This window comes from Columba livia, chromosome 13 (assembly GCF_036013475.1).
Source record: "Columba livia isolate bColLiv1 breed racing homer chromosome 13, bColLiv1.pat.W.v2, whole genome shotgun sequence".
In the NCBI taxonomy this organism is placed as follows: Eukaryota; Metazoa; Chordata; class Aves; order Columbiformes; family Columbidae; genus Columba; species Columba livia.
Window position 1 is genome coordinate 821,615 of NC_088614.1, and position 16,099 is coordinate 837,713.

At 45.2% G+C, this 16,099-nt stretch overlaps 1 protein-coding gene across 1 annotated transcript in view; it reads left to right on the forward strand.

The window, feature by feature from the left end:
- Nucleotides 1-323: 323 nt before the first annotated feature.
- The window catches only part of LONP2 (lon peptidase 2, peroxisomal), a 39,678-nt gene continuing 23,902 nt past the window's right edge, over nt 324-16,099 (forward strand). Inside the window, exons 1-8 of the mRNA XM_005504802.4 lie at nt 324-601; nt 1,810-2,044; nt 2,737-2,868; nt 4,658-4,780; nt 5,103-5,263; nt 5,936-6,030; nt 7,293-7,551; nt 13,274-13,415. Of these exons, the coding sequence (XP_005504859.2) occupies nt 369-601; nt 1,810-2,044; nt 2,737-2,868; nt 4,658-4,780; nt 5,103-5,263; nt 5,936-6,030; nt 7,293-7,551; nt 13,274-13,415 (1,380 nt within the window). The 5' untranslated portion in view covers nt 324-368. The remainder of the gene's footprint in view (nt 602-1,809; nt 2,045-2,736; nt 2,869-4,657; nt 4,781-5,102; nt 5,264-5,935; nt 6,031-7,292; nt 7,552-13,273; nt 13,416-16,099) is intronic.

The following is a 16,099-nucleotide window of genomic DNA, read 5'->3' on the forward strand; positions in this document are numbered from 1 at the left end:
GATTAACCGGCCCGTTTAACGGATTATCCATTTGTTACACCCCCCGCAGCCCCCGTTTTACAGACCGCAACCCTCACGAAGCCCGAGCGCCGCCCGCCCCCTGCTGGCTGCGGAGCCGCGGCGCTGGGGAGCCGGGCCCGGCGCGAACCGCGGCGGCCTCTGCCCTGCAGCGGGAACAGGCACCGCGGAGCGCGGCCGCAGTGACCCGGGGTGACCGCCCGGGGCGGCGGGGCTGTGTGTGTGCGTGTGTGCGTGTCCGTGTGTCACCCCAGCAGGGCCCGGCGAGGCGGCGCCGCCTGTCCCCTGCGGGCGCCCGTAGCGGGCGGGCCGGGCCGGGCCGGGGCGGGGCGGAGCGGAGCGGAGCGGCCATGGCGGCGGGCAGCGCCATCCAGATCCCCAGCCGGCTGCCGCTGCTGCTCACCCAGGAGGGCGTCCTGCTGCCCGGCTCCACCATGCGCACCAGCGTGGACTCGCCGCGCAACATGCAGCTGGTGCGCAGCCGGCTGCTCAAGGGCACGTCGCTGCGCAGCACCATCATCGGCGTCATCCCCAACACCAGCGACCCGACCTCCGACTGCGACGACCTGCCCGCGCTGCACAGGTGCGGCCCGGAGCGGCTCCGAGCTGCGCCGTGTCCCTGCCCCGCCCCGCCCCGTCCTGTCCTGTCCTGTCCTGTCCTGTCCCCAATCCTGTCCTGTCCCTGCCCTGTCCTTTCCTGCCCTGCCCTGCCCGCTGCCATCTTGTCACCACGGGGCCGAGGGGGAAGCGCTTTTCCCTTCACGAAACTTCTCTCGCTGCAGCGGACCTGGCGGGACTGGGAGAGAACAACCCAGGAACAGCCCCAGGTTCCAGTAGAAGCTGGGAACGAGCTGTTGGAGAGCAGTGTAGGGGAAAGGGACCTGGGGGTCCTGGGGACAGCAGGGTGACCATGAGCCAGCACTGGGCCCTTGTGGCCAGGAAGCCAATGGTACCTGGGGTGGGTTAGAAGGGGGTGGTCAGTAGGTCGGAGAGGTTCTCCTGCCCCTCTGCTCTGCCCTGGGGAGACCACACCTGGAATATTGTGTCCAGTTGTGGCCCCTCAGTTCCAGCAGGACAGGGAACTGCTGCAGAGAGTCCAGCGCAGCCACCAAGATGCTGAAGGGAGTGGAGCATCTCCCGTGTGAGGAAAGGCTGAGGGAGCTGGGGCTCTGGAGCTGGACAAGAGGACACTGAGGGGGGACTCATTCCTGGGGATCAATATGGAAAGGGGGAGTGTCAGGAGGATGGAGCCAGGCTCTTCTGGTGACAACCAGTGACAGGACAAGGGGCAATGGGTGCAAACTGGAACACAGGAGGTTCCACTGAAAGGTGAGAAGCAACTTGTTGGGGGTGAGGGTGGCAGAGCCTGGCCCAGGCTGCCCAGGGGGTTGTGGAGTCTCCTTCTGTGCAGACATTCCAACCCGCCTGGACACCTTCCTGTGTAACCTCATCTGGATGTTCCTGCTCCATGGGGGGATTGCACTGGATGAGCTTTCCAGGGCCCTTCAACCCCTGACACTCTGGGATTCTGTGAAAAAAGTACACGTGTTTTGGGTGACTGTATTGTATTATCCTATTGTAGTTAGTGTTTCAGTTATTCACATTCAGATTTTAGGGTTTGGTTTTGTAACCTGTGCTACAAACGATATCGTATAGCTCAGTTGCTTTCCATGATAAGTAACTCCGAGCCAGGAGGTTTCTGCAACCCTTACCTTGGTTGCTTCTTGCTGAGCGGTACCGGAGATGTTCCGTGGAGTGTGACGGGTGACGGGCGGCCGTTCTGTGTTGCAGGATCGGCACGGCTGCGCTGGCCGTGCAGGTGGTGGGCAGCAACTGGCCCAAGCCGCACTACACGCTGCTGGTGACGGGGCTGTGCCGCTTCCAGATCCTGCAGCTGCTGAAGGAGAAGCCGTACCCCGTGGCCGAGGTCGAGCAGCTGGATCGGCTGGAGCAGTTCACTAACCAGCAAAAGCCCGAGGAGGGGCTGGGAGAGCTGTCGGAACAATGCTACAAGTACGCGGTGCAGGTAAATTGTTTTAATCCTGCGTGTGCTATGTCAGTATATTTATGGCGGCTTTGTTTGCTTCCTGTCTGCCCTTTTCTGTCTGTAGTTGTTATATATTTCAGTGACTATTGTTGTTATAGCTTAAGGTGTGTGTGTGGAGTTCCTCATTGCAGGATGAGTCTAGCTGTGTATGGTAGTGCTGTCATATGTGACAATACTAGAAACACACTCCACTTAAAGGAGTACCTTCGAATACTTTTTTCCCAGAATTAATGATACATACAATAGATTGATGTTTTGTGAGGTTCACTTTGTGGTTTTTTTTTAATTATTAAATAAAAAACACCCTTCTACAGCCTTGATTATAAACCGATGTGCCCAGGTATAAGAAATTTGAGTTTAAAGGATGTATAGAAGAAGAGTCATCATAGTGTTAACTGGGTAAGTTTTTAACTGTGGAGATGCAGGCATTGAGAAAAGTGCTGCTGACAGTGAAGATGCTTCTGAACTTCTCGAGCAAGCAGAAGGTCCAGAGTTTTGATTGCCTGCTGCTGAGGTAGTGCTGCTTCTGTGAACTTCTTAAACATGTATTTCAGTAGCTTTCTTGTTGAAGTACCTAGGCGTGTTTCGCACTGAAACATGCAGTCCTCTACGGGTCAGGTACTCAGACAATTTCAAAAGCAACACAGCTGTGCATTGTGTGCTCCTTGCAGCTGGTTGAGATGCTGGATATGTCGGTTCCTGCGGTCGCGAAGCTGAGACACCTTTTGGACAGTCTGCCCAGAGAAGCTTTGCCAGATATCCTGACTTCTATCATCCGTACGTCCAACCAGGAGAAGCTTCAGGTATTATCTTCTATAAACTTTTCTAAGGGGATGTAGGTGTTTGCTGGTTTTTTTACGGTTAATCACTTTTGAATAATTTTGAAATTGCTTACACTTGAGGCTGTACCGTGATCATGTTGTGCCGGGAGATTTGTGGTACGACTGAGCATGAATACTTATAAAAAGGTTTTTTTGCTGTTTTGAGAAGTGTTTATTTAGCTCTATCTCTGAACTCACCTAATAGATAAATCAGTCTAATTAGCACTGGAAATGGTTAATTTTATAAAACGGTAAGAAATACAACATGGACTTTTCCTTCCCATGGTCAGGATGATGAATTGAGTTGAAATCTTGCTTACTCGTCACAGCTGACAGATTACTATGCATCTCCAGTATAGGTTGGGAAATTACATATTAGAGAGCAGTGTAGGGAAAGGGACCTGGGGGTCCTGGGGACAGCAGGGTGACCATGAGCCAGTACTGGGCCCTTGTGGCCAGGAAGCCAATGGTACCTGGGGTGGGTTAGAAGGGGGTGGTCAGTAGGTCAGAGAGGTTCTCCTGCCCCTCTGCTCTGCCCTGGGGAGACCACACCTGGAATATTGTGTCCAGCTGTGGCCCCTCAGTTCCAGCAGGACAGGGAACTGCTGGAGAGAGTCCAGCGCAGCCACCAAGATGCTGAAGGGAGTGGAGCATCTCCCGTGTGAGGAAAGGCTGAGGGAGCTGGGGCTCTTTAGTTTGGAGAAGAGGAGACTAAGGGGGCACCTCATTAATGTTTATAAATATATAAAGGGTGAGTGCCATGAGGATGGAGCCAGGCTCTTCTCGGTGGCAAACAATGATAGGACAAGGGGTAATGGGATCAAGCTGGAACACAAGAGGTTCCGCTTAAATTTGAGAAAAAACTTCTTCTCAGTGAGGGTGGCAGAGCCTGGCCCAGGCTGCCCAGGGGGGTTGTGGAGTCTCCTTCTGTGCAGACATTCCAACCCGCCTGGACATGTTCCTGTGCGACCTCACCTGGGCGTTCCTGCTCCAGCAGGGGGATTGGACTGGGTGATCTTTTGAGGTCCCTTCCAATCCCAAACATACTGTGATACTGTGATACTTAATACCAACAGCTTCAGAATCAGGGTTTTTATGTCTTTTTAAAAATGTCTTGAAATGTGGAGTTTTTTGAACACTGAGACACTGGTTAAATTTGCATCGTATATCAAAATAACTTTATGCAAAAACGATGCTTATGGCTCGATGCTTCCTGGTCCCATTTCTGTGTTTGCTTGCTGCGTTCAGAAGTTTTGAGCTGAATTTTACCCTTTTCCACATATCAACATCATTAAACATGGAAATGGAGTAGCGTATAAAATTCTCAAAGACAAGCAAAACGAAACAAAACAACGAAACAAACCAAAACAGCAACAACCCCGACACTTCAGGCACCAGGTGGTTATTTCCTGTGTTAACTGTGCTGTGACTTTGTCAGAGGGCTCGCTCTTTCCTGAGCAGCACTAGCTGAAAAATAGAATGGTGGTAGATGTTTGCCACAGAAAATACACCTAAAATAAGAATGTGCTTTAAAACTAGACAGTAGAAAAGACGTTTTTCAATTTTGGAGTGTTTTGTAGTTTTGGCACCCAGACCCTTGAGGCTGCATTTTGTGTGCTGTGTTCTCCGGGCTTTTCTTGGTGCCTTTTTTCCTGAACCATTTATTCCATAACTCCGGTCCAAAGGCAGTAGCAGAACCTGCATGTTCCCCTCCCGCAGTCTGATGATCCGTCAGCGTGAACTCGTTGGGGGTTTGACTCCTTGCTCTTAGATTTTAGATGCCGTTCGGCTGGAAGAGCGGTTCAAGATGACGATACCGTTGCTCGTTAGACAGATTGAAGGCCTGAAGCTGCTGCAGAAAACAAGAAAGCCCAAACAGGACGACGATAAAAGGGTATGGACCTTTGAAGGTGTGATACTTCAAGATCTTAAATAAATATAAAGGTGCAATTAAAAAGGCTGTTCTGGTCTCTGCTGGTTAAGGGTAGATGATAAATACACTTAGGAAATACATAGAGTAAACTTAGGACTGTAACTTCTTTAAGTAGTACCAATAACACTTTGTGAAATTATTCATTGGAGATAATGATTCTGACTTATTCTGTGAAGGAGGCTCTCCCAGCCCCTCGAATGGCTGCCACTCAACCCCCAAATTCACACCTTATTTAAAATGCCAAACCCGCTACTATTCTCTGTCTCTCTTTTCCATTTGGTAGGTTGTAGCTATTCGTCCTAACAGAAGAATCAATCACATCCCAAGCACTACAGAGGATGAGGAGGAGGAAGATCAGGATGATGTTGTCATGCTGGAAAAAAAGATCAGAGCATCCAGTATGTCAGAACAAGCCCTTAAAGTTTGTCTGAAGGAAATAAAGAGGTAAGAGAGTTTCAAATGGTGGTTTCTTTTCTTATTTTATTTTTTAAACCAAATCCTGGCATTAACTTTTTCTGATTTGGTGAGTTGTTTGTGTTGGTTGTGTTTTGGAGATTGTTTTTTAAATTTAGTGGAGTGCCGGTTTTTGCCTGTAAATGTCATCATTTCATCTTTTGGCAACACCAGAGGTGATGACAGAGAATGCGGTTGATAGAGTAACGTAGCATTAAACTGTAAGCTCTAAGCCCCCATCTTATTAAGATGTCAAAAAAGCCCAAACAAACAACACAACTAAAACTGCACTTGTTAATAATTAATGAATAAACTGACCTCATTTTAAGTCTTTTTTTCCACTCCTTTTCTCTGGTGAGGGGATAACTTGCTATCCATGGTTATATGATTGTTAACAACCTCTTCTTCAGTGAGGACGCCTGTACAGTATTTCATGCATCGTCTATGAAATGTGTGCATAGGGAACTGACTCTTTTTTTCCCTTCTTTTTTTATCCTATAATAACCTATTACGCAAAGATTGATGGACTTGTGTTTTCAGTATTCTGGTTGTCAGAAGGTGTGAGGGTTTGCTGGTGACCTCAGGTTTGCCCATTGTCTATGTTGTGCAGGAGAGCCTTACTTCACCATTAATTCCTTACAAACTCTATGCACGTATTTCCAGATTAAAGAAGATGCCCCAGTCAATGCCAGAATATGCTTTGACAAGAAATTACCTGGAACTGATGGTAGAATTGCCGTGGAATAAGAGTACCAAAGGTAAACGCTTCTGTTACTGTTGATTGTCTCTTGCGCAGACGTTTCAGGCCAAGTAGCCATCCAGTAAACATTCCACATTTAGTTCTGTCTTGCAAATGTTTGTCTCATTGCCATTTTTATGATCAGGCAATGATGTGTTACTGCAGTTTTACGGTCTGCCCAGCTTGAAGTAACATCTGTAGACTGTAGTCCAGTTGTGCATCTAAGCATGTGAATTTAAAAAGTCTTAGGAGTACCTGCACAGAAAAATATGGGTGTTGTTACTTGGAATCTGTGCTAGCGTGTACCTAAAATAATGAAGAAAAGAGCAGCCAATTAGTTCCTATATGTCAGACAGAAAAGCTCTTGTACCTTTCTGAGGCATTCGTATTCCTGAAGAGAGTTCTGGTGTGTCTTAAGTCTGATTAGGAAAAAAAAGATGAGAAATCACAATTGTACTTCATTTTAACAATTACAACTTCTGGTACAATAAAAAACCTGAGTATCATGTCAGCTTTGTACCGCGGTTTTCGGAAGTTGTAAGTAGATGCTATGGGAACAGTAAGTGTAAATGGAGAGCGGGGAAAGCGTAGAAAATCAGACATGGTTTTTGCTACTGCCCAACACAAGTAGATGAAGTGGGCAAGTTGACTTTCCAGAAGGTTTACTGCTGCAGGAAAGGGTTTCATTCCTTCCAGCAGCTGCTGACCAGTGAGGCTTTTGAATAGCATTAAAAACAATCTGATCTTAAAAGAAATGTAACGTAGCACACCAGCAGAGGTGTTTGTCTGTCTTTTCCAGTTCTAGTGTCACAGGGTATTTTGTACAGTGCCAAATCACTGCAAGTGAATCCGCTCTTCAAGGCTCTTGCTCTCGGATAGTTACAGACTCTTATCGAAAGTAGATGATGAAGACAGGGGGATGAGGTTGTTCTTTGAGAAGACCTTACAGGATCACTTATTTCAGTGAGAAAGCAAATGCAGAAAAATTTGCGTATCACCAAATTGCTGTTCTAGAATAGAGTCTAAGTTCGTTTGAACCAGATTTCAATGCGTGACACAGTGACAAGGTGAGGCCTTTTAAAATCTCATTCTCAGTACTTTCGATCTATCTTATGTTAATTTCCTGATTGAGGGAGAATTATAATACCTTCATTTTAGGAAAACATCATCTGAAATGTATGTGCGTCAGGGGATTTCATTGGTGAATGTGTTTGTATCTATTGTAGAATGTATGGTTTCTGTTTTTAAAAGGAAATGTACTGATACCTCTTCTGTTGATAGATCGCCTGGAAATCCGTGCAGCTCGAATTCTGTTGGATAATGACCATTATGCTATGGAGAAGCTGAAGAAGAGAGTTTTGGAGTACTTGGCTGTCCGGCAGCTTAAAAACAACCTCAAGGGCCCCATTCTTTGTTTTGTGGGGCCCCCAGGAGTTGGTAAAACTAGTGTTGGGAGATCAGTTGCCAAGACTTTGGGACGAGAATTCCACAGGATTGCTCTCGGAGGGGTCTGTGATCAGTCTGATATTCGAGGCCACAGGTAACTACTTCTTCCTATTCTGATTGCACTTTGTTCTTTTGTTTGTTGCAGAATGTATTGATTATTATTATTGTTTAACTAATACAGATAAATTTTGCTTGTCTCAAACACTGGTAGTTAGTAATTGATTTTTTCTTGGCATTCAATTATTATTCAGGAGAGAATTTTAGTAACGGGAATGAATGTTCAGTGCGATGTGCCCTTTATTGTCACGGTGAAGAATGGAATTTCATCCTCAGTCATTTTGACACTGAAGTAAAATTCAGCAGAAAGTCTCATGGAAACTTAAATGGTAGATCTGGTTTTTCTGCTTTTTAAGAGGTGTGTAATGATGTAGTTACGCAAAGTAGCCTATGAGCAGCAGTGCAGTACTTTACACTTTGTGTTGCTAGAACAGGAGGAAGAGCTCAGGGTGATGTTTAGAAGTTGCTAGAGGATAACAACTGAGTTACTTAATATGTCAAACTTGTTACTGTACTATTTTCCCATTTCAAAAGGAAGTTTTTACAAGGACACTCAAGCTGGAAGATTTCGAAGGAGATTTTTTGAGTGAATTTCCTTAGCATTTATTTTGAGGGCGCATCTCTTTATCTACTCCTTAGTCTCTTAAACCATTTGTTTGTATCGGTCTGTTTCCCATTCCTTGCAGCTGGAAGCACAATGAATGGGTAAAGAAGTAACTGCCAAACATTAGTGCTGCATTTTTGGTTCAATTAAACATATTTTTATGCTTATTGCTTGCAGTGTAGGAAACTTGGAATAGTGAATTTATTAGTATTCTGAAAACCTGTAGAACCATGTTGTGGTTTTTTTTGTGACATTAATGAATCAGATTTCTCCTTAAAGCAGTACGTAAGTTATTGTGAAGCAAAGCTATCGGTTATTTCTTCGGTGCCGTGTAGCAGTTAATTTTTTGTGTGTGAGTACATCACAGCTCAGGAAAGAGATTGAAGTGCTGGAGCGGGTCCAGAGAAGAGCAACACGACTGGGGAAGGGACTTGAACACAAGCCCTATGGGGAGAGGCTGAGGGAGCTGGGCTTGTTTAGTCTGGAGAAGAGGAGGCTTAGAGCTGAGCTCAGCACTCTCTAGAACTACCTGAAGGGCAGTTCTAGCCAGGTGGGGATTGGTCTCTTCTCCCAGGCAGTCAGCAATAGGACAAGGGGCCGTGGGCTTCAGCTCTGCCAGGGGAAATTGAGGCTGGCTATTAGAAAGAAATTCTTTGCAGAGAGAGTGGTCAGGCATTGGAATGGCTGCCCAGGGAGGTGCTGGACTCACCGGCCCTGCAGGTTTGTAAGCTGAGATTGGACATGGCACTTAGTGCCATGATCTAGTCAATGGACTGGAGTTGGACCAAGGGTTGGACTGGATGATCTCTGAGGGCTTTTCCAACCCAGTCCATTCTGTGATTCTGTGGTCATGGTGGTGGAAGCTCCCAGTCCCAGGTGGACACTTGCTGGGAAATCTTGTGCTGAACACAGGCACAAACTTCTACAAATCTGAATATAATGCATTTCTAGGGAGCTAGTGCGTAACATAATATTGATCACTTCTTAGAACAGAACATTAGAGATGTAAAAGCAACAAACTGGTGATTTTGTACTTGATGACAACTTGTAAATTCAGAGTTGTTTCGTAACCCTTTAATTCGGCACTCTTGATAAAATAAGCAACGTGCATTTATTCCCATGTACATTCAGTGGCAAATTTTCAGGATTTTGGTTTTTCAGAGTGTTTAACGCTTACCTGGAGTTTGTAGCTGGAGGGGCTCATGTCTAAGGTTTTTACCCGTGTGGGTTGGTTGACGTACGCAGCCGCACTGGGTGTTTCCAGAAACATTGTTTTAATGCACCTTTTTTCCCGTGCAGCAGCTCTGCGCTCGTGTCATTGTCGGTAAGCCTTGGCCACAGCCCATTTTACCCATTTACATACACTGATGGAAACAAAGCAAACCTCTGTCCTCCTCCTTCACTATTGCTGTAATTCAGAAACTTCATTGTTAATCACTGTTTAATAAATAAGAATTCTGATGTTTCGGATTACTTATGGTGCGGATCCCAAAAGCACTTGAAAATGATTCAACACCATGTTGCTGTTTGAACTGAGACCACTAGAGGCTGTGGAATCCTCAGCATTACAGACTGAAGTCCCTTTCCAGGAGAGCAGGACCCTGTCATCACCTCTGACTCAGGTGCTGGTGGCTGTCGCTGTAGTATTTTTGAGGGCGTTATTCAATTATCAGTGCATGTTAGAAGCCAACCATTCTAAGTTCTATTTTGAAAATTTTCCTTGCAATTAGCTGATGGGAAGTATTTGATAAGACAGTTTGTTTTTTCATCAGCAAAGGAAAATTCTTCCCACAGTTAGCAAGAGTATCGTGTGGTTACTCTTTAACAAGCAGGTGTGGAGTTGAAAAACAAACCTTAGGGCAGTTAGTGTGAGCCCCTTGGCAAGCTTTTTGTGGGTAAAATCGAAACCAGCTGTTGCATGGAGTGGAATTACAGAGCTGGTGTGCAAGTGGAGGAGACACAGGCTGCTGTTCTCTGAGGTTTGCTGTTCATTAGGCCCATTTTCTAATATTCCATGCTAGAAGCCATTCTTGTTCTCCTTATGGCTTCTTATTAGGCTTTCAGGCTTAAGCTCAGGATTCCATTAGCGTTGCCGACTTGCGATCCTGTGTGTCCCTACCAATGTACTAAACATTAAAAGAAAAATGTACGTAAATGTACTAGAACGTCAAAGAAGAAGCTGTGGTTCGGTTTCACTTGCGAGCAGTTCTGAGTGCAAGGTGCAGGCTGAGAGCTGCAGCAAGCCCAGGCAACAGGGCAAAGTGAAAGCAAATTAAAAGAGTGTTGTGGGGTGCAGTGAGCGGGGCCAGGGGAGCGCTGGGTTTTGCCGTTTCAGGTGGTAAAGTGTGCTGGGCTGAACTGAAGAAACAAACTTCACAGCAGAGTCAGTTCTACTGTTAAGCATCATTCTTTATTTTCTCAGTGCTGAGGATCATCCTCCATCAGTGCTCCAGCGACTGGATGCTCTTGCGTTGCTTATATTCATGTAATTATTACATATGCATTACAATTTTTGGAAATTGTGACGTACATCTATGCTAAGAAATAATCGATGATGTTAGTTATGATTGTTTAGTTTCTTACTTACAATACATCTATTAATTATTAGTTAAATTTATCTTCACCTTCTGTCTCCCTCCTGTCGTGCAGAAGGATCTAAAACTTGAATAATATCCCCTTGTTCTGCAGGTGCTCAGAAAGCATTGATCTCATGTCAGTTGGTTAATGATGGGTATGTCTTTTGTACCTTAATCACAGTGTACATGAAGGTGGCAGCTGCTCTTCAGGGTCACATTTATTGTTAACTTGTATTTCAAAAAGAAAAACACAAAACCAAACCCAAAAAACCGACAACAAACCACCACAACATCAACCAACCAACACCCAGAAAACCCCATCAACCTAACAAACCCTGCAACAAATCCAGCCAAAATCCCAAACAAACAAAACCCCCTAACCCAGCAAGTTCTGAAGGAGAATTTAGGACCTTTTTCCAAGCAGCTCACTGCATTTAAGGTCTCGTCAGTACTGATATTTTGTTTTATACAGGGACTATATGATCTTCACTGCCACGTGTGCGTGTGACTTTCTGTTTTTGAAAGGAAAGCGGTAACTGTGCCGTTTATTTCTGGTGCTGGTGAGCTCGTGGGGAAACTCTGCTCTCTCCCCGTGTAAAGCACTCTGTCTTACACTGGTTTTCCTCCTTTCAACCCTGCCTAAAATAATGAAAATAAAGCCTAACATCACATTGCGTGGCTGCCGTTCACAAACTGCAGTACTGAGTTTCACGGGTTACAGATGGCCAGATAGATAAATGGCCATATTTGCTTGTAATCTTAATATATTCTAGTGGTTTTGTATGTAAATATTTGCAGGGTATGTCTTACCAGGGACTCCTGTGTTGAGGTGTGTTCCATAATAACCATTTAGAAAGGAAAAGAGGCTACCTAAGTCTGTATTTTCAAGGTAAAATACTACATTATTGTTTTTCATCATCCTACATAGGACATTTACATCAGCATTCTTTCCTTGTCTTGGAGACGTTGAGTCTTTGATTAATAGTGTAGCAAAATAGACATTGGTGCTTCTCTAATAAATGAAGATGTGTCACAGATTGAGACTAAAATGTATAGTTTCTGTTATACCTGATCAATTTACGTAAATAAATTTAAACATGCTTTATTTGAAATTTAGTGCATCGATTAACCATCTATATGGAGTTAGTTGTTTAGATTTACCACGTCTAGAGCTGCCGAGGGCTTTTCTCTTTTGTTAACACCAGTTCTGTGCAGACTGAGTGTTTTGCGGAACTGCTCCATGTTTCCAACGATAGTTCCTTTAATTTTGACCTTTGAGTTTCTTGAAAAGCTCTTGGGGCTGTATGGGGAACCCCTTCATCCTTTTTGTAGCGTTGGATCCGTTTCGCTCAGGCCGTGGTTTCTGTTGAAGTGTTCTATGCGGCAGCTCGTGACCCAAGGCTTGCTTTGGACAGGGGACGTTAAAAATACTTTAAAAAGGAGATTTTCTATCCCTGGTAGAATGTTTTTCCTATTTTCCTTTAGAAGCCTGTTTCCAGCTTCATCAACTCGCTCGTCAGAGCAGCAACAGGCAAACTGGAATTCTGTTGCATTTCTTGCTCTTTAGATCATCTTTAAAACTTCCCTTTTTGCTCAGATCTAGAATTAAATACAGTAACTGCAACTCGTTCTCTCAGCGGTCAGATACTCCAGGGCACTAACACCATTGCTGTGTGGTCTGAGGGCTGCTTGGTTTTAGTTAAAGTCTTCTCTAGTACCTTTTGAAACTACTTTGTGGTATTTTTGGTTTGTGAATGTCGTGGCGTTTGTTCCGGGCTGTATTAAAGCAGATCCCAGGGCACGGGCCTGTTTGCACATCTGCTTTGGGAGGGCCAGGCTCTGTAATTCAGCACTTCACCTATTTCTTCTTGAGTGACCAGCATTTCATACTCTTAATTATAGTATTTGATTTAGTTATGGCACAAGAAGAAAAGACTGTGATAAAGGCAGCAAACAGGGGATATATGTGCATGGAAAATGTAGTTGCTCTGTGCATTGTGAAGGAAGTTTTTACTACCTTTGCCAGATGAATTCAGACTCCTAACTTTGTTTATTCCTTTGCACTGTTTCAGTTTTTTTTATGTCAAGTTGAAATGGCGTAATAGAGTTAATTTTTGTGAGTATTAATTAAGGCATGCTGTACACACAGGGCACATTTTCAGTTCAGCGTATTTGGAACTTTGCCACAATTTGTAACTTGTTGTGTGGACCCTGTTTTGATGACAAAAGGCCCGAATCATCATCATTAAAATGTTGGTATTAATGAGGTTCCCAGATCTGATTCTGCATGTTCATATAGTGCAAGGATACTTGTACTGAATCATGTAAAATACCCACAAGCCATAACATTTGGATATAGTTTAATACATGTGTTTATCTTTCCAGACCACCATGGAACTGGGAGTTTCATCTGCTGATACAGTTGCTTATGTTAGTTCAGATGCATATTCAATGTTTTTACCAACTAGTTCCAGGAGGTTTAGCAAAAAAGCAGGAATTGTTACAATCCTGCGTATTGTTGCATTCTCCTCTGTGTTTTGTTTGCGATGTTTCTACCTGTGCTCCGTGTGTCCCTGCAGGCGCACGTACGTGGGCAGCATGCCCGGCAGGATCATCAACGGGCTGAAGACCGTGGGGGTGAACAACCCCGTGTTCCTGCTGGACGAGGTGGATAAGCTGGGCAAGAGCTTGCAGGGGGACCCGGCGGCAGCCTTGCTGGAGGTGAGGGCTCTGGCGCTGCACGCGTCGCTTCGTTGGGAGTTAATAGTAAAACACTGGACAGAAGGGAGCATGGCAGTGGCAGGGTTTGTACTGAAATACAGGTGCTGTGTTTTGACATGGTAGGTTCTGCCCGTTGTGCACAATGCGCACGGTTACAGAGCTTTAGTCTCAGAGGTCTTTACTTAAACACCAGGATGTATTTGTGTGATTTGGTACATTTAAAGACTGTTCAAGTCTTAAACATCACTTATTTGGAGGACTTCAAGGTGTTGGTTTTTAATGTCCAAATGCTGTAAGAAAGCATTGTAGAGTAGCCACGCAGTAGCTGGAATTTGTCAAGTTTTCCCTTTCTTTCATGGAACAATTTTAATATATTTTGAAGCTTTTGATGGTACAAGCTTATATTGGAACTAAGGGTTTTACCTAGTGTGTAATGTGGACTAGTTGCATGTTCTGTTAGCAGCATTTCTTTAATTAGTGTTGTAATTGCCTTTCTGAACTTAAGTATTTCATTTAAGTAACAGATCCCTGTTCCTTGACTGATTATGTTGTGGTGAGTGTTTGCTTTCTGTGAAAATCAGCTATTAAGTGTAGTTTTTCTGGAATTCTGGGACTCAGATCAAGGTATATATGAATCTAATTTTGAAGTGGATAGTGTAGTTATTTTATCACAAAATGTTTAGAGGTGTTAAAATTGACTTGCTTAAAGACACCAGACACAAGTAAGGATGATAATGTTGGAATATTTTGTAAACCCGTCAGCTGCTGAGATCCCAGAGTCCCAGCCTGGCTGGGGCTTCAGGCCCTCTGTAGATCCCCAGCCCAGCCCTGCTCACGCAGGGTCACAGAGCAGATCACACAGGTGGGTCCAGGCGGTTTGAACATCTCAGAGCAGGAGACTCCACACCCGCTCTGGGCAGCCTGGGCCAGGCTCTGGCACCTCCCAGCAAACAAGTTTCTGCTCATGTTCACATGGAGCCTCCTGTGTTTCAGTCTGTGCCCGTTGCCCCTCACCCTGGCGTTGGGCACCACTGAACAGAGTCTGGTCCATCCTCTGACACCCACCCTGAGATATTGATCCATTGATCAGATCCCTCTCAGCTTCTCTTCTCCAGCTCAACAGCCCCAGCTCTCTCAGTCTCTGCTCAGCACAAAGATGCTCCAGACCCCTCAGCATCTTTGTGTCCCTCCACGGGACTCTCTCCAGTAATTCCTTGTCCTTCTTAGACTGGGAGCCCAGATGTTGTTGGTTAAGTGGGCTGTTGGGATTTCCGGAGGCTCAGATTTGAGTGACGATGAAGATGATTGAGACTGGTGCATTGCAGGCTTTGTGTAGCAGAGAGCTGCCAGAACCGTCTTTCTGCCTTCATTGTCCCTGGAGTGTGATACAGGATGATACCCCAGCACAGTTCCTTCTTCCCCTGGCCTGCGCACTGAGCAGTTTCATTCCAGCAGTGTGTGGAGAGGCAGGAACGTCTCCCAGGGCCTGGGTGCCTTGTCCTTGCCAGCCCCGCGGAGCAGAGCCCGTGTCCCTCATCCTGCGCGGCACCGTGGGGACCAGAGGGCTGGCAGCACAGCCGGAGCGCTCGAGCACTAGTGCACTTAATGCTTCTGCTGTTGTGCGCATCTAGAAATGCCTCATACCGCTGTATTTTTACAGCCTCGCCACTGGTTTCTGTTCCCTCTGGTTGTCGGGGCTGCCGCCCGAGACTGTTTCAGCCGAGCTGCTTCTGTGGTTCTTTACCTGCTTCAGTCTAAAGGAGTTGGGCTAGTAAGAGATTTTTATCCAGTTTTATTGGCTCGCTTTTGCTGAAATGATTTAGGGCATAATCCTAGAAGCATCTCAGTTGTCAGACATAAGGTACAGTAACATCTGTAGGTGGGGATGAAAGTGGTTCTGCTAATATTTGCCTACAGAGTCGTTCTAATGACTGTTTTTGACTGACAGTGCTTGAATATGAAAAAAGCTGCTTAAATTAAGGTGTCATGAGCTCATCTGTATGCTGCATGACTTCTGCAAATGAAACGTCAGTTGACATTCTACAAATGTCATTAGTTTCTTCCTAGTTAGACAGTGTTAAAATGACTGTTTTGACAAGACCAACTAGTTCTTTGAAAAGCGGCGTGTGAACAGGTGATGGGTTGAGAGCTCTGTTTTGATCTTTGCATGTTAACATGAACCAGTGATAATGTAAATGTGCTAGCAGATACCATGGCTTCACTTCTTCAGCTTCTAAAAATGACAGTTATGGTCCTTTACCTCTGTATTTCTCAAGTGGGACATCGTACACATTCCCAGGGTGCATGAAAAGTCTCCAAGTGCAAGGAGAACAAGCAGGGGAGCGTAACAAACACTCAAAGGCATTTTCTTTGTACTTTCAACTTGCAGGATTTTATTTACTCCTTGCTGTTAATGGTAATGAGCTCTGTTTGTGAGTTTGCCGATACTACTTCTGTCATTTCTCCTGTAGATATGGAGCGAAGCTGGCTGAAATCTAGTCAGTGCGTGGATAAGAAATACCTGGCAGTCATTTTTTGGTGGCTGTTTGCTAGGCAGTCCCAATCAGTAATGAAGGAATGGCATTTCTTGGAACAGAATAGCTTTTTTGGGAGTGTTCCAGTCATTAATCCAGATCTGTACACAAATATTGTTGATTTCATGCAACCTTTGCTGTTTCTTGTCA